Raw genomic sequence first — 18847 nt, 5'->3', positions numbered from 1 at the left:
TTCACAAAGTTTTACTAACCCTTTCTAAACAATCAAACACATGACAAGGACAGACAGTCGGAGCAGTGGAAACCAAAAACCTCAGGATGAGGTCATGAGCACAAACAGAGCGTTATCAATGTTTCCGGGGTTTGATCCAAAGTGATGACTCTATATCTCCTTCCCATTTTCCATCCAACATGATCATTTGTACTATGCTTTGGACCATCTCCACTTCACTTCAATGTGATGAAAAAACTAAAAGATGTCTACTTACTTAAAAAACATTAATATTAGTTAGTTAATATGAAATAATTAATTTATTAATATTAGTGACAGCTTTTAATTTAGCTTTGCAACAAAAATCAAAGTAGTACTTATGCAGATGTGTGTACTCTTACTTAAACACCGATACTTTTTACACTTATACTATTACACACTTTACCGCTCTGCAATTAGGCATGTTGGACTCATTTCTTATGCCACATAATAAACACAGTTTGAGGCTGTGTTTGCTTCACAAATACACTCAATTTAAGCCCAAACTTAATATGTAAAAAGTCATTAGCTGCTGTTATAATGACGCAGTAATAGACTCTAATGAGCCATATTTAGAGGTGTATGACAGTCTTTATAACTCTGTAATTACTGTTACATTTGTAACACATCATTACCAGGTGAAATTGTTTTCTTCTTAAATCATCCCCACCATAATTACACTCTGTGTCTTAACTGGCAGGAGAGATGTCTTGTGCTTGATACCAGGAAAAGGCAGAGAGGTAGACTGAGACAGATCTGTGGCCACAGTAACCAAACCACTAACCACTTGAGTCCATAGGCATCAGCAGACCCACGGCTACTGTACGTACAAACATGGTTTGTTTCATACACAGTCATCTTTAGCAAGGAAAACTTTGGAGAAGGGAGTAAACGGGAGAAAAGGGAACCTCAATTTGAAAACAACGCAACATATTTTCCATTTGGCTCACTCTCCGGAGTCGGCCGTGCCTCCCACCTGGCAGACACAGCAGGAGCCCTTAAAACACCCCTCACAAAATATCAGTCTGTTCTCATGGCAACTACTAGTCTGACTTATACACTTGGAAATTGTGTCAATTTAATGTCATTAACTATAATTTAATACTGTCACATAGGAGAATCAAGTTCTACCACTGATTTTTAATGCATACTTATAGTACTATTTGAACAGAGCCAAAAGCTGTTCATGCCAGACTGTACATTTGTCCAATGACCATTACAATGTTTTAGGATATCAGTAAAAAAGTGTACTTTTACATCCCATCATATGTGGAGATGGCTAAGACGACGGCTGAGACGCGCTTGGAGCTGATGATGTCATATTCCATTCATTCTGTGAGCTGGAGTTTAGCAGTGCAGAGGTGAAAGGTCAGCTGGCTCAGCATCACTCACATCAGTCAACCTCTGTTACTAATTATTATTGAGGGCCCTAGACTCACAGACTAATCCCCCTTTAAACAAGCAGCACTCTGACAGTACAAAGACAATACGATTCCTTGTGCCTCTTAGCACACACATGTGTGTTTGCCTCGGATGGTTCATATACAGCTAACACACAAATGCAAGCACCGCTCAGCTCACAGTAGACAGCTGCGCTCCAAGGATCAGCATACATTATTCTTGTGTTTACATGGGGCATCAGCGGGTATTAGCGCATTCTGGCATTTCAACATTAAGCTCCCTCAGTAATGATCCGGATAAAACTATGGGAAAGCCCTTTCTTTAATAACAATAAAAAAAAACTTGTCAAAGCTTGTTGAGAAAATATATAAACAAGAAAACCACATTGCTGATGAGAAGATTAGAACTCTTTTGAAACCACAGTGAGGTGGCGAGGTCTTTTTGGTAATAGGTGTGACTGTACGTCTGGAATTTTGAATTCTGATCTTATCTTTGACGAGGGTTTCTCGAAGTGCCCGCAAGACCTCCAGCACTATCTGCTCATTTGATCTGATTTCAACAAATGTTACAATCTTTATACACACACACATAAATAATTAGATTAAAACACAGGCCTATCTTATTATTCAATGGCGTCTTTGTCTATTTTCTCCCATTGCCTCAGACCCAAGACTAAAAGTCCAACAGGAAACGTCCCATTAAACAACGCTACAGGCAGCAAAATTGCAGAACAAAAGTCTACAGAAATGAGCCACGCAGTGTTGACTCTCATCATTTTAATACAGATGCAATATTGTAAATCTGCTGAGGAATACTTGAAATTGGAGAGATGCCTACCTCAAAAACCTCTTCATCAAGTATCCTAGTTCCAAACACAATAATTCCTTTGGTGTCAATAATGGGGTTGGGGCTTCGGAGCAGTTTCTGTGTGGTCTTCTTTTTACAGTCCAAAATGAGAGTGATGCTCTGTTTGTGCACACTGATGGCCACCCGATGCCACCTGGAAAAGACATATGAAATAGCATTAGCATTAGCACACACTGCACTCAATTATTGTATTATTATTGTATTTGATAGACATTTTATAGTGTAGACATGAGAAAAAGTGCCAAAAGATTTAAATGGTGGAATAACTTGAAGAATTATATTTCCAAACATTGTATCACAAACGGTTATTGCATTATACACTCCAGCACACACAAAGCAGCAATAACAAAATGTCTCTCTTGTGTTTGTGGTTGTACAACTCAACTATAATTGTGGCCCAGAGTACAGACAAAAATAACTTCGCTGTGATTTAGAGACATGACGTGACATAACAAGTAAGTCCATTTAGTTTGTAATTCTTAATTCTTTCATTCTTCTTATTTCACCTGTTAGTGCCAGTACAATCAGTCCAATGCAGATGTGCCAAAGGCTTAAACAGGCCCTGATTACATGTAATGGGAAGACGTTTACTTGCATATTGTGATGACAGATTGATAGCTGATCCCTAAATCACTAAAACACGGCACTTACTTTCCATCGGCGAGATTGACTCCTCTGAAGAGCGGGTAGTCCTCAGGGCTGGGTTTGCCTGTTTGGTCCTCATAGAGGAATACAGGGGAGCGGCCGACCTCCAGGCCCAGCTGCTGGATGCCCTGCTCATTGTACACAGACAACAGGAAAGACTGGCTGCCCTTCTTTGGCTTCACTGTGGCCAAGATGGAAAAGTCTTCTGGGAACACATCACCTGAACACAAAGGTGAAAGAATGAATCAAAAATGATAATATATTAAGGATGAACACAGACAGAAAAAGAAAGAAATGTGAGAGTGCAGTGTGTAGAGGGACAAAATTCCATTGCTCTGATCCATCACCCTTCATATTTTTATAGCATGTGGTTTATTTCTCAAACAAAGGAAATATAGTGCAATGCAAAAGACATCATGCATATCTTTCTATCTAAAAACATAGGAGACAGATTGATTGGCGCTTCATTCGGAGTCTTAAGAATATAGTCTTTCAGCAGACAAGAAAAAGTTCCAGAACTGTGAAGAAAGAGTCCAGATTTGTGGTTGCAGTGGTTTTGTAGCACCTCATGCAGCCATCAGACTCCTGCTTTACCGCGGTCTGGAAAATGTAACATTGGCACAAGTCCGTCTGAGCAGCCAATCAGAGGCCGAGGAGGATGAGCTGCCTCTGAGGGAATGTGGTATGGAAACCTGAGGTTGGACAAAGCAGAGGGGCTCAAGTACTAAACCATACCAGAGTCGCAGAAGCTATGGTCTTCTTGTTTACTCTATATTTAACTTATTCTATTTCAGTGATCACATTGCAAGAGTAAAATTCAAAATAAGAATAATCTTAAATTCTCTGAGACTGTTATCCATTTGTTTGTTTCTTGTTCATCTTCTGTCTTTTGAATGTTTTAATTGTTTGATTTTGAAAACATCTGGTCTAAAGATTTGCGTGAATATAAATGACCCTCATTAAAACTATATTTGGATATTCCTTGAAGAATGGCGTATCTGCTCTTGTAAGACGTACTGTACTGAGGTAGTGACAAGGAGCTACAGATATGAGAAAAGAATAAGCATCTCCGCTGTGCTGTCCTGCTGCTGTAGGGCTCATAGGGTCCTGGTGGAGGGCAGTGTGGGGTCACTCCACCAGGCTCAGGTTTCTCAGGAATGTGTTTCTCCAACCTGTGCTCCAGGCCCCCAGATGACAGATAGCTCATTCCTCCTCTATGAGGGAGCACAGTGAGAACGCAGGGTCAATGGTGCCAAAAAACCCAGAGTTTACAACACTACAAATGACCCAAATTACCTGAAAATACATAACATTTTGGAGGGTCATATTCTGTCCCTACATGCCTCATTTATTCTTAAAAACATATAATTGGTTACAGAGTCAGAAGCAGAAGTAATGCCAGCTCTGTGACAGAACCTCTCAACTATCACTCTAGTTGGTAAATGGACCATAGAAACATTTCTTCACAATAAAAAAGGCGACTCAGTCACCGCTGTCAAAATGTATTCTTCTCTTTTGGAGAAACAGCATTCCAGATCCCTTAGGCAACATATTAAACATGTTTGTGGATTTGCACATAAAGAGTAAGTTTTAGATTTTTATTAAACGTGATGCACCTGGGCCACACTGTTAATGCAGGACTGTTTGTAGGAAAGAAATGCAGACTTTTACTTGTTGGTTTGATAATCTGATTTGATTTATGCCAAACCAAATTCAAACAAAACACCATGTCCTAAAGCATTACTGTATGTTTCTGCTTACTGAGGCTGGTTTCTCTAGTGTAGTTGCTCATTAAGAGTAATAAAACTGGAACTACATGGCTCCAATTCCAGCAACGACTGAGCTCAAAAGAGAAGACAAACAAAACCGAGTCGGTCAGATATCACTGAGACTGGGATGACTGCATCTGATTGACTGTACTGCTCCACGAGAGCATCTGAACATGTGCCAACATAGACAAAGTACTTTCTGTTTTCACTTGTACAGCATAGAAGTGTTGCCTGCTTCTTTTTCCACAGTACAAAATACTAAGAAAGATTCCTTGTGTTTCCAATCGTTAGTATATTGAAATGAATCATCTCTTCCACGTGTTTGCTTAATGATTGCATGTCTGCTCTTGCACTTTTCCAACACATCATTACAGACTGGCTTAGGGTCATGGGCCACTTTAATTCTGCATCAGAGCTACTGCTAATACCAAACGGATGGGGAAAAAAGAAGCTTGTATACACGGTACATGTTTCCTCTTTGAATTCACACTTTACTTGTCACTTAAACTATGACATTGATAATTTACGCTCTGGGCCAAAGTCATAATTTAGCAGCGAACATGGGTTTAATGGAAATGGGTAAAATGATTTCATAGGGTCAGTTGTCTTTTGGAATATACTAGTGTAATTTACCAAAGTAAGGCTAACTATACAAATGGACACTCTGTCAACACTGTACAGCATTTGAATGAACATAAACATTTCTACAGTGTATTTATTCTTATTTAAGAGGTATGCCCCTCTGCTTGCTCTCTTCAATAACACCGCAAAACTTGTCTCTAGTTGTGGCTTTGACACTTACAGGGTCAGACAATATCGTTGCAGAGATGACACACTTTCTTTGTTACCTATTATTATGATATTTCTATGACTGTGAATAGGGAAAAATAGCACAATAAATTCTCAAAGTTAGGGCTGGGTGATAGGCCAACAACTTAATAGCCAGATTTTCTTGGCGCTAGACCATTTCACCAAAATAGCAGACAGTTATGCCACAGTTACTTCGATTTTTATCACTATCTCCAAGTCATTGTGAAAGTATTGTGAAATCTAATGTTTTTGCCTTGTTTTATTTACATAATTACATCTATCTACGCCTTTTCTTTTTACAGTAACTCCAGAAATTTTTACATATTGCTGTTTAAAGATTGGGCGACCACTGAGGCCTGTAATGTACTCTCTCAAGTTTGTTTTAAACATTGCAGACTATTATTTTGTAGGATCCGCAGAAGTATAATTACAGCATATTTATCTCTGCGCCTCATATGGACTGTGGTGTCACCCGGCTTCAAAGAGAACTCCGTTTGTTTGATTGAAGAGCATGACAAAACACGCCATCTCCGCAGGCTCGAACCTAAAGCCCCAGAGCTGAGCCATGACACGCATCAAAGGTCCAGTCAGGCCAAAGATACATCTGTGAAAACGTCTGGGGCCGCCATCCAATACAAGCTTCGAGAAGTCTTAAGAGGAAAGAATAGCTAGTCCCCTTCCTGTTTGAGTCCCAGCAGCACCAATGCTATCTGTCAGCTAGAGCAGTGCTTTCCAACTTTTTCGTCTAACGTTTCACACTTGAGGACCCTCTAAACCATATACCAGGCAAATATATACGTTGAAAAGCAGTATTCAGTTATAATTTGATCCTGAAACTGATGTCCAAACTCCTCCAAAACCTTCTCGAGGGTGTTAAACGCACAACAAAGAACATCTGTATTAAATTTCACCTTCTTCTAAATATCCGAAAGCCGCTAAGTGCCCCCCTGCTAAACGCTCCCGTAACCCTCGTTGGGAAACACTGAGCTAGAGGAAAAATAACAAACCATTACTCTGAGTCTAGATGCTAAAGAGAAGTTAGCCAGTAGCAATGGTGGATGAGAATGAGAGAAAATTGTGAGGGAAAATAAGGAGAAGAAGAGAAGACGGAGGGAGGAGGAGAGAGGAGCAGTAACCCAAAGCCACGTCAGCACAATAGAACAAGGCAGAAGTGGAAATCCAGACGTCCCTTCACCCCACCTCTGTTTTCACTGCTTTTCCATTCATTTTAATGGGGCACTTTTAATCTTATCTAGTTTTAACAAGAAGCGTGGTGTATATATACATTTGTAGTGTTTCCCTCTGTAGTTTTATTCCATGTTGAGATAATTAAGACCAAATTAGCTAAAAAAAAAAAGGGGGGGGGGATATAAAAAGCAACATTATACTTTATAGAAAAAAGATTTAACAAATGAGTAGGAAAAGCTGGAACTATGTCTACCAGCTGGTCTAGGAACACTTTGGGATTTCCCCGGAAAGCCTTGAGGATATATCCAGGCAAAGGAGTGTCTGAGTGTTTCTGATGTAGTATTAAAATGGAGTAGCTTACCTGAATAGAGTTGTTTGGTGGGCGCAGAGAGCTGGGCATCCTTGGATACTCGGTAGGCTTCATCAGATCCTTGTGTTGACCGCCGATGTGTGCAAAATCCTGTTGTTTTCGTAACACCCTCCGGTAAATTGTGAAAATCTAAAATCTTCAAGAGGTCTACTGGTTCCACTGTAAGAAAACACAACAAAGACCATTTTAGTGTTTCTTGCACAGCAGTGGGGTCATGCATTAGGATGTGACAAACACTGACGGGGCTGGACTGTATACTTTGGCAAGCTTTCATTGTGTAAATTCCTGACTTTGGTTTTCAAACTTGAGCTGAGTCAGAAATTGTATAGTCACTAAGAGGGACACTTGACTGTTGTGGCCGTGGGAAGATTCTGTTATCCATTTCAGCACTAAACAGAGGCATGCCCATTTATAGATTTGCCATGATCACGGGTTACAGTAGAGCAAAGTCAACCCTTCCATCCATCTCTTTGCATGATAAACCTGCCACTGCCTGCCTTTGGCCACAACCATACAATTAGCACACTCTCAGGCCGTTGGTCTGGGCTATACCCTGGTCACCGCAGCTGTACACTGGGTCGTAGCACAATATGATGTCGGTTTGTGACCTACAACCGCATCTCCACAAACCAAAACCACCAGGACAAACAGCTGCTCCTAAAGGCAGAAGCACACCGGGAGCACTGCAGGACACAGCTGTGGCCAAGACTCTCTTATGTCTAAAGACACAGGACTGTCTTGTATTACCAAAGGCAACCAAATGTAGACAGATATATTTACTCCATAATTACACAAATACATACTAACAGTCAAACATACAAACAACACAGAAGCAGTTTGGAGTGGTTCAGTATCCACTGTACAGCATAACTGTTACCAGATTTGTACGCACAAGTGAAGAACACTTCGTCCTTCTCTCACTACACTGCTCCATGATCAACTGTCTGGTATGCTCCATGGTAGTTGATTCCACATGGTTCTCATCTAATAACATGCCTAAGAACAAAATTGGCCATGACACATGGGTGTTATTTTATAGTCTTCAGTCAGGAACTATAAAGTAACACCCATTAATAAGGCAAAGTTTTTTGGCACAGAGCTGCACTTACAGCACACATCATGGACATTTTCCTGACATAGAAGAAATAAAAAGGAAGTACAGGCCCTTTAAGTTTTGTCTGAGAAATACAAACAAGACTTCAATTTGTGATTGGCTGTAGTGCAAATACCAACTGACAAGTAAATGTTGTGGTTATTTGCCGAGAAACAGTCAGCAGAAAACAAAGAAATGTCAGGACCTGATAGAAATGGTCACAAAGATATATGAATGCTTAGACAAACACTGCTAGAACAAAGGTGCTAAAATGACTTTATGACGTAGGAGACAAACAATAAGACAATAGTTAGCATTCTGCTGCTTGTGTTTTTGTGTCAAGTCATAGCTTCCATTCATTTAGTCAAATATATTTACCCAGCACACACAGGTATAGTGTTCCTAGTGTCTATAGAGACCACACACACAGGCAGGGCTCTTCAATAGCCCCAATCTGAGAGTGAAAGGTGGGAAGGCAAATGGTTCATGTTTGTACATTTTGCAAATGGCTCCAGCTGGATGCCATTACACTGGCCTCACATGGAGTGCAGCGCAGGTCCATTCAGAAATGCTTTCTTTAAACAATATTGTTTTTATTGTGTGTGCATGTGTGTGTACGTGCACGGGTGTGTGTGGGTGTGTGTGTAGGTGTGTGTGGGTGTGTGTAGGTGTGTGTGTGTGTGTGGGTGGGTCATGGAAAATATGACAAAAACTTCCTGTTACAGAGGCATTATCATTGACAGGTTGTGTTATGTGAAGGTGCAAAGTTAAATAACATTTTTGATAAAGGTTTGATGTTCTATGTAGCATATACAGTATTTGTGAAGCATGCAGTGTGTAACATTTCTGCTGCCTGCTTGTCTCCATGGAGATGTTACTGCTTTGTCTGGAATGTTACATGTCATTAAACTTATCTATCTTGCATTTAACCAAATTCATTTTTTATTGCTCATAAAAGGTTTTCATTGAGCAGCTTCGCCTCTCCAAAGATCTGACCTGTAATTTGGCCTGGTGATGTCACCTGCCTGTCTCCATAGAGATAACTCAGTTTGCTACCACACTCTGGAACATTCCAGGCAAAGCAACGACAAGACGAAGAGGTTAAGGACTCTCCAGAAAAGTTACATAGAGCCCCTTTAATAAAGTAACTGTTACACTTTGCCATTATTGTTTGTGTGTAGAGGATTTGGAAACACGATAGACTCTTTAGATGCCTGTTATGTACTATAAATATTTCAAATAGGTACAGGTACGTACAAGGCCTAAGACAGCTGTACCTGAAGCAGAGGACAGCTGCTTTAATCCCAGCACCACGCCCTTGACTTTGAAAAGGAGATGTCAGTGTGATGCACTGTGCTCACATTCATATTTCATGTGCATACCACAGGCTGATGTCCAAATAAAGAGAGCACTTTGTCTGTCGTCAACTCATAATGAACCTCAAAGACTGAGCCAGAGGACACAAAATGTCCATCAGTCACTGCACACCAAGGTCCACTTCATTAACCTGAGCCTGGTTATGTCATGGCAACGCGCTCTGACAAAATGTCTTTCTGTCACTCTTTTGTGTATGTGCATACAAATTGATCACTTAAATTTGACATTCTAAACTTTTGTTTCAAAAGAAAATAATACTGAGATCTGAGATTGAGAATTGTTCTAATATGTAACAGTTAAATGAACTAAAATCCAACTAAAGTAAACATTTAGTGTGTGCACCAAATTGGTGATGTTAAGAGTCTGCTGCATAAAGTGGATTTTACAGAGAACATGCCTTTGTACATAATCACTCATACTAATAAATGCAAACAAATAAAGAACTGATGCAATGCCAATACTATATCTCTGTACATGATACAATGAGAAAAACCCTAACCCTCAAGCAACAAGTACTAGTACTTAAATATTTCCAATGCAAGTATTGCATAAAATTATACAAGACAGAGCAAGACTGTTTAAGCAAGAACAGCCAATAGCCCGTAGACCCAGGACATGACGCGTTGTTTCTACTTCAAACTGACACTTGGCGACTCCACAAATACTATTAGTTGGACAAAGATTGATTTAACCTTCAAATGTCCTTATTTCCTTCTTCTAAAAACATTTGATTTCTGCAAGAAAGTCACATCCTTAGACAGATCATAAAGGAAACATAACATCTGAGAAGTCGTATGGCGATTTGCCAAAAGGTCAAATGGAGGCTTATAGGTCAAGTAAGCATGACATAACTATGCATTTAATAATAATGAAGTGTGTCAAACCAGCTCTGACGCGTATGGATTCTGAACTTGTCGCACACAGCAGCATTAGCAGGAGCTGACCTTGCTACAGACCCACTGAGACCACAGGTATGGCCCGAGTCACACCTTGTTAAGTGGAGTGTTTACCTTCTCAGGGCAGCATTCCCTCGAGAGTCCCGCTCCTCTGGCTCTAAAAACTAAATTTACTTTTCCCTCACACACAACCCTTCATGTGCAAGAGGCAGCTTCCCTATGAACTGTTTACATGACACGGTCTTGTGTACACTGCCCACCACAGCCCTCTTTGGCTTCCTTTACTGCACCGATGCCAGGAAATATATCAGCTCATCAACATCACACTCATATTTCTACTCAAGTTCTTTCATCTGTCAACATAAACATCCTATATTTGACTCCTATAGTGTCCATATATTTCTGTCAACACATCAAAGCACTTGATCATCAAAACCCTGTTATGTAATATACCAGAAGATAACATTTACGCTTTTGGCAAATCGCAGCCACCATGAACTGATCAACACAGAAAAATGCGAGTTGAGCTGTTGATAGTTGAGCCTATTAAGTTTCCACATGTGATTTTTTTCCCCAATTCCTCAGAGGCACAGCGTAGAGGGGCTGTAGTGGACTAAGGAAATATCGATTAGTTGTTTAAGTAGGCGTGCTGTGACTTGTGAACTCTCAAAACTATTCAGTATTCTTGGCCCCTGCACTCACAAAAAACAAAACAGTACTATTCTTCATTCATAAGATAAATGTATCTTTTGTTTTCAAACCCTCCTTCAACACTACTAGGGCAACACATCGAAGCAGGTGCCACATCTGGTGAGCTAGGTTTGATTAGGACGACCTTAGCTGGAGGTTTTTGCCTATTGTGCATGTTTTGGGTTGACGGGGGACACCGGAGTGCCCAGAAGACACCCACCCAGACACGGGGAGAAACAAACTCCACACATTAACACCCAGGTGGGCTGGGAGTCAAAACTTTTTGCTGTGAAAGTGCTGTGAAAGTCCTCCCCACTCAGCCACTGTGCCATTTAAAGTCATTACTCACTCCCACATCTCCAGATAACTCCATCCTTCTATGCCTTCTCCCTCCTGCTTTAGTCTACATAAACCCTTGAAATTACAATACAATAAATTTGTCGACAGATAAAATTGTTGGTTGACTATGAGTCCACTGAAAGATGAATGGACTGGACTAAAGATCTCCAGCCCCTGAGCACAGACAGTGTAACTTTGAAGTTAAGCTTTAAGAACCCAGTGGTTTTGCTGGTTCTTTTATGGGCATGTTTGCCAGACACATGTTGGCACTTCATACTATACAGTAAAATGTAATGAATTCATAAAATGACACAGTCTAAGTGTAAAGCGTTTGTAATCCTCTGCTTGGATGTACTACATTACTCTCAAGTGCTATTGTTAGCTTAGCTGTGCACACTTCTCCACCTCCTTCTGTCGCTCTGCCTTTTTCTTGTTCCTGGGAACAGTAACTTCAGAGGCAGATTTGTAAGCCTGGAGTGGGCGCAGAGCCAGCTCTGTGGTGGATCCCATTCACCAGCTTCTCTCTCCAGACACTATTTCTGCACAAAGCCCATGGACTAACAACAACACATACAGACAAGATCATTTGACAGGAGGAGGGTTGCCTAAGTTTTTATGAGGGAGATTAACATTCTTGTGTCTCTGACTGCCCCCTGTGCTGCTGTGGGACGTCCTGAAGTGAGGCCTGGCTTCGGCACATGCTTGACCTGGCGCTGAGGACATGGAGTAATTAGGAGTCATAGGGAGGACCCTGCACCTCAGAAAATATCAACACCCAATGAGAAACTTCCCCCTCCTGCTGCGCATCCCTGGCACACTGTCTGCATCCACCTGATTCTGTTATAAAAAACAACATAACTAAAGCCAAATGTGGAGGAGGGAAGGGAAGATTGCAGTGGATACAGAAGGTTACCATTAAGGCTAATAACAAAGTAAAGGCAAACTGTGTTCATTTAAAAACAGGAAGGTTAAGCACTGACAAATTTAACCCTAATCAGGCTAGAACCAGCCCAAGCAAGCAGCTAGAGTCGAGATCTGTGTGTCCTAAGATGAGAAGACGTGTAAACTGGACAGGCAAATCATTTGAGAAGAGAACTTTCTGACCTATAAGCACACCTGCACACTTCCTGCTAACGTAGTATCTGAGGTCAGCCCAGTTTTCCCATGAGAAGACATAAATCTTTCAGTAATGTTCTGTATGTGGTACACTGAAAACAAATACTTAAAATTAGCTCTTTATAGAAACTGAAGCATGACGGATCCTTGTCATCAAATCAGCATTTTACCAACAAACCAAGCGAGCGTCTCTAGCTTCCCAGTAACACATCCTACAAGACCATAGGAGCAAAGTAAACACATGACACAGACCTACAGACTGACAGCTCCACGATGTCACAGTCCAAGCACTAAGCACCTGAGCGTTTGTCTCAGCACCTCTCCTGTGGACTGCTGTTTTACACAAACTTGTATTGCTTTAACAGGGGGGAATGCCAGATGGTTGACTTCACTGTCTCCATGCTGCAGCACACAGCCGTGGAGATAAATCACTGTCTGCCGTCCACCACAGCTTGAGATGGAAAAATTGACTCAAGTTTACAATTCACACTTACAACACCATCAACTTAACATTCTCCGATGCCAAATTTGACTTAGTTGTAAGTACATTTCATCCGCTATATTTTGTCTTTAGCAAATGTTTCTCGCCATGTCCAGTTTGCTTTATCTATTAACACACTAGCGACGTAAAGAGACCCATAAACCGCTCATAGAGATGCATTTGTCAAACCAATGCAAACAAAATTAAACAAAAGCGCAGTAAAACAACCCACTAAGCTGCAGGGTCACTACTGGTAAATACATTTATCACTCTGTAGAGCAGGAGTGGGCAATTTTCTTTTTTTCCTGAGGGCCATATTTGAGTCCAGGTATGCGGCGGAGGGCTAGACCAACAGGATCACGGGTGTAACAAATCCTCATAGGCAAAACTCTGTCAAATATGTGCTACTGTAATCTATTTCTATGCTAGAATAATAATTATCAAAAAAAAACTTGGCGGAGGGGGGCCGCACAGAAACAGACCAACTGGCTCAGGTCGGCTACGCTACGTTTAGTATCTACTTAGCATCTTTAACGCAATCCCGAGCTGTATATAAATGGAAATTAGAACGCTCAAACTCATATCAAGACAGAACTAGACGAGCGAGAACTTACATCCATCATCCTTCAAAGCCTCTTATACAGAAAACAACTGGGATTTAATACAACATCATGAGCTGGATTACTTTTGAGTGTTAGAATGTTTCCAAACCCTTGTCAATTGCTATTTCTTTCTGGTTCAATACAAAAAAAGAAAGAAAAATCAATCAATTTTATGAAAACGATTCTGTACCGATAGCAGAAAGGACCTGAAGTGACCAAAATGAAGCAGTGGGGCTAAAGTGCTTACAGTGAGTATTTCTTGTGGTGAGGCAGTGGGCTGTGGCAGAGCTGGGCTGACCGAGGGGGACTGGGGTTGGAAAGGATGACTCACACATTGCTTTCCATGCTCAATGATTATAATACCATTACACTGAAAAGTACTGTTTTCCAGCACAAGTCAATACGGCCCTTTATGTTTTTCAACCAGGATTACGGTTCTCATTTTGCCAGGAATACTGCATAAAACACCAACATCCCCTACTGGAAGAAGCGTCGCATCGTGGGATTTAAGCACATTTAGTTTATCTATCGTGTTTAAACTAGCGTAGCTCAGTGAGAATATTGCATTTGTAGTTATACCTCAATAACAAATTTGCTTGTGGCTCTACATCACAAGCACAACAGCCTAAACTTGGCCCCAATTAGTTTCCATACGCTATAATGAGTACAAAGCAGTCATGTTTTGAACCCTAATTGGTCTGGAAAAGTAGACAACACATTGACAAAGATACCGGCTTCAGCAATACAGCGGTCTTTGTTCTCCACACAGAGCCATGTAAACATATAAGAGGTTTAGATCTTGCATATTTGGTTTTATCTACCATTTTGTTGTCAGGCATTAGCGCTGATTTACAGAGTGCCGTCCACAAAGGCTGCATTTACAAGATGAAGTGGCACATGCAGTCGAGGGTCACTGCCTCGCTCCACAGCCCAGCTCACTCAGATTCCTTCCTCAGAGCTACACCATAAGGCACACACACAATGCCACTCCAATTATCTGATTGAGTCTGAAACAGGCCGCTGCTATACAACAACACGGCCTGGGATATGGACTGAAAAATATGAAGTGAAAGGCGTGGACAGGTGAGTTCAGGCAGAATGGATTCTCACCAGAGCTATGGTCAAAGAAAACTTTTTTTTGCATTTTCTGATCCACTTCATAACTACATTTAGTGTGATTTATACAGTCTATGCTACACATCTACGGCTCTTCCAACTTAAAACACACAATATTATTTTTACAAACTTGGCTATACTGACAGTTGTTTTGCGATAAGAAATCTTTGTAAAAACTTCACAAGTTGGTGCAAAAGTTACTCCCTCAAAGTTCTCAGTTCCTCCTAGAATGGGAAAAACACATCTGGAAGACATTTTTCTGGCCTTTTGAAAGGCTTAGCAGACAGCACAATGGAACCTATTGAATCCAGATGTGGAAGAGTTCAGTAAAACTGAAGAATGGCTTTCTTCAGTGTATGGAGATATGGCAAAAAACATTTAGCACAGTACGCATGGAGTACTCCTGTTCTCCTGTATCTACTGGACCATCTTAAACTGCTCCTGTGTCTGACCTACACCCCTTGTTTCCATGTATAAAAGTATTCAAAGAATGTTATGTTGTTATTAAAGTTAAGTACGCTGCACGTGAGGATCTCTTCCCTCATGATTTATGTTTAGAAAACAACACCAACCAAATTTTATGTTTAAACTCAACAACTATTCTGAATAAACAACTAACAAAAGTTTGGTTTGGTGCAAGCTGTGGAAATATCCATCTCCAACAAAAATCCAGAGCTCCTGGCAGTGAAACTGTAAACCCGGTGGAAGAGGCTGTTTCAAAGTCCTGACCTTCACCTTTGACCCTCTAACCTTCTGCTCATTCTTGACCTGTGTGTCTCATACAGCGCCTGTTATTACCACTCAGTTCAAAGTGGACTTTTGTCATTAATGTCATGTCAAGATGACCTCCAAGGAGAAGTCACAACTTATAATGCATCTGCTGCTGCCTTATGGTTATGAGGGGCCTGCAGTGTAAACACATCACATATACTGCACCAGGGACTGTGCTCCTTCATCTGCCTTAACATCTACACGTTTCCTTGACTTAATGTTTGCTCTTCAAACTGTCATGGCGTCATATGAACTAAAAAATGTAAGAGTTATAACTGATGCACTGTCTATTCTTTATTTAATTCTGTTCTACTCATCTAGCCATGTTTACTAGATTCACTGTTCATTAGATTCATTAAACTCATATTTTGCATATATATGGAGGAGGAAAAAAATGTAAAAATCCCATTTCCATTATTTATATGGAACAGAGGGACAACCTGCATTAAAATCACTCCCACAAAAACCATTGGCCTGCATTAGTTTACATAGAAGCTGTCATGTTGCCAACAATCAGTCATCAAGTCATTTCCCATTTGGCATGTGTCAAGTGTCAAGTTTCAGGAAGTGTACCACTACCCTTAAGGATTTCTTACAAGAGTCTGGTTGCTCTCTTTGTCAGTTTTAAGAGCTGATTAAATATTGCCCGCAGAAATAACTTAATCTGCCTTTTCCAGTGTGTTATCTAATAAATACTTTCCACCAGTGATCACATATTTGCCAAACACTCTGCAACTAAACTAATAACAAAGTGTACATTTAACAACCCCATTTTATGAGCTGCAATTAAAACATTTTTGTAATAAATTGTAATTCTATTTAGCCGTAAAATACTCCCAGCTGTTATATTTCTACCACAAATTATTTTAGCTGCAGCGTGCATCTTTTACTTTGCTTCTGGAGATTCAGCACATTCTGAGACAGTCTCCTGAAGCCACCTGTTGAACATAAAGATACGTGCAGGAGACTTACAGGAGACCACCAACAAAGCAGGCCTTCTAATGGGGCTAATAATACATGAGGGCCAGGCCTGTGAGTGACCAAGACAGTGCTTCATGACCTCTGCAGAACACTACAAACACAACAGTCCTGTGTGCAGCGGAGATGAAATCACCTCTCTACAAAAAAAAGGCCACAAACTGTCAACTGTCCACTGAGCCCTGTGGACAAAAACTAATGCTGGACATCTTTACCAGCTCCACCCTACCACTTCAGAAAAGCTGGAGCCCCGCCCTTTTAAAAATTAATCTTGTGGATTCTGGGATTAAAAATGGCCACTGTAAAAAAAAAAAAAAAAAAAAAAAAAAAAAAAAGCATCTAAATGAAAAGTTTGGAGAGTCCATAGTGATGATGATACTCAGACTCACGGACTATATATAAGAAACAGAAATGTCAGGAAATTAAATGAGAGATTTTAGGTTCAAAATCTAAAAAATACCACTGTCAGTTTATGTTGTCAAAGTTCATTAGGAGCTGGGCTGTTTTTGGTGTTGATAATTACACATTTGCATTAGTTGGACAGTTTCTGCAGTGTCCAGTGCAGAATGAGACAGGGAGGAGGGGTCGACTTCACCATAAATCACACACAAACTTTGAGCGCTGTTGCCTAAAAGTGGATGTGCAAACTGCAGCCTCTCCTTACCTGAAAATGCTTGCGATGTGACAAAAAGCAGAATCACCGCTAAAGTGAGCTGAGCGTCCCTTATCCTCCGTTTAACTTTCCACCTTATATGGGTATCCATGACCGCCAGAGACGTCCACGGCAAGTGGATTCACTTTCAACCTGAAGAAACTTTTAGACTCAACGCGCTCTGTGGACGACAAAGTAAAAACCAAAAGTCCCAGAGAAAGAGAAGAAAGGGGGAAGGGGGGGTCTGTCGCTGCGTCTCAAGCAGCCATAAGGGCCGGGTAGTGGGGTTCCTCCAGCTGCTTGACGGATGGACGCCGTCACTCCCGCTACTCCCGTGTCTCCTCTGCTCTGTCCTGGAGCACAAGTGTCGCCCCCTCCGCAGCGTCACGTACAGCCCCTCCAAGTCCAGCGGGGCAACACGAGAAGTCTTCACTCGTGGGCTGTCACTCAGCGCGAGGACAGGACACACGAGCAAATCAGAGCACACCCCACTCTGGAGTCAGCCCTGTTATTGGCCGCGGGAGGAGGAGAGAGGAAAAGTTGAGGGGAAAGTTTCACGCCTACATCCCGGGCCCGATGAGCTGGAGGGTCCGGGATCATCAGAAGAGCAGGTCAAGAGGGGCGCGACGCACACGAGGATGGCATGACGCACGGGCACTAGGGGCTGGTGAGGTTTGCAAATGAGAGGAAACAGGCTTTATTTTATTTACAAAGACTAATGAAAACGACCCCAACATGGAACTTTTTCTAACTATTAAAAGCATTTGCACGTTTCAGGGTTGAGGATAGATTTTTACAGGAGAACTACACATTTTTACGCCTTTTACTGGGACCTGTGCATACAAACCTCCACCTGTCCATCTAAACTTTACAGCCTCCAGAAGAGAGAGACAGTCAGAAATGTCAGCTGTCTCTCACAAGTAAAATACTGCATCCAAACAGCTCAAAGTGGCATTACAAGCTCTTAAATGTACAAGCCTCAGTATCATTTATGGTTGTATACTGCAGACTACTTCAACACACAGAGTTTATGTCAAGAGACTAAGTAGTGTGCACAGAGTGACCATTAGGCTTTAGGGTGGTTTGGTGGTCACAGTTTGGTCAGACTCTGGGCAGCAGCTTGTTCGCCAAGAGCTCTACCTCCACCACAGTAATCACACAGCGCCCAACGCCCGTGTGTGAGGATTATGTTTATGGACTGTCCAGATACATGTGCACTTTTATACATGAGTTAAATAAGTATGAAGTTAAGAAGTGAACACTGACTACACCTGAGACCAGCCAAAATAAAGAAATGAACTTTATACTAACTACACCTTACACCAGCTTTAATAAAGAAGAAAAAACTAACTACACCTCACACCAGCCTTAATAAAGTAGTAAATACTAACTACCCCAGAGATCTGGTCGTCGAGGCCCTCGCCTTCGACTGCCGCCCAGATCATCATGCATCGGCCCCTTACGGATCCTCTTGCGGGTGGTGGGTCCACATGAGGACGGCCCCACGTCACTCCTTCGGGCTGAGCCCGGCCGGGCCCCATGGGGAAAGGCCCGGCCACCAGGCGCTCGCTGTCGAGCACCCACCCCAGGCCTGGCTCCAGGGTGGGGCCCCGGTAACGCCGGTCCGGGCGACGTAGCTTGCCTTGATTGTACTCTTTTCATAAGGGG

At 41.6% G+C, this 18847-nt stretch overlaps 1 protein-coding gene across 1 annotated transcript in view; it reads right to left on the bottom strand.

Moving 5' to 3' along the window:
* LOC117392056 (collagen alpha-1(XI) chain-like) overlaps positions 1-17646 on the bottom strand; it is a 44986-nt gene extending 27340 nt beyond the window's left edge. Inside the window, 4 exon segments of the mRNA XM_033990038.2 lie at positions 2257-2419; positions 2938-3151; positions 7060-7227; positions 17192-17646. Coding sequence (XP_033845929.1) covers positions 2257-2419; positions 2938-3151; positions 7060-7227; positions 17192-17291 — 645 coding nt within the window. The 5' untranslated portion in view covers positions 17292-17646.
* Between the last annotated feature and the right edge of the window lie 1201 nt (positions 17647-18847).

The sequence above is a fragment of the Periophthalmus magnuspinnatus genome, chromosome 23, assembly GCF_009829125.3.
Source record: "Periophthalmus magnuspinnatus isolate fPerMag1 chromosome 23, fPerMag1.2.pri, whole genome shotgun sequence".
NCBI lineage: Eukaryota > Metazoa > Chordata > Actinopteri > Gobiiformes > Gobiidae > Periophthalmus > Periophthalmus magnuspinnatus.
Note: the sequence above shows the minus strand (reverse complement) of the source record. Positions and strands in the feature narration are given on the sequence as shown.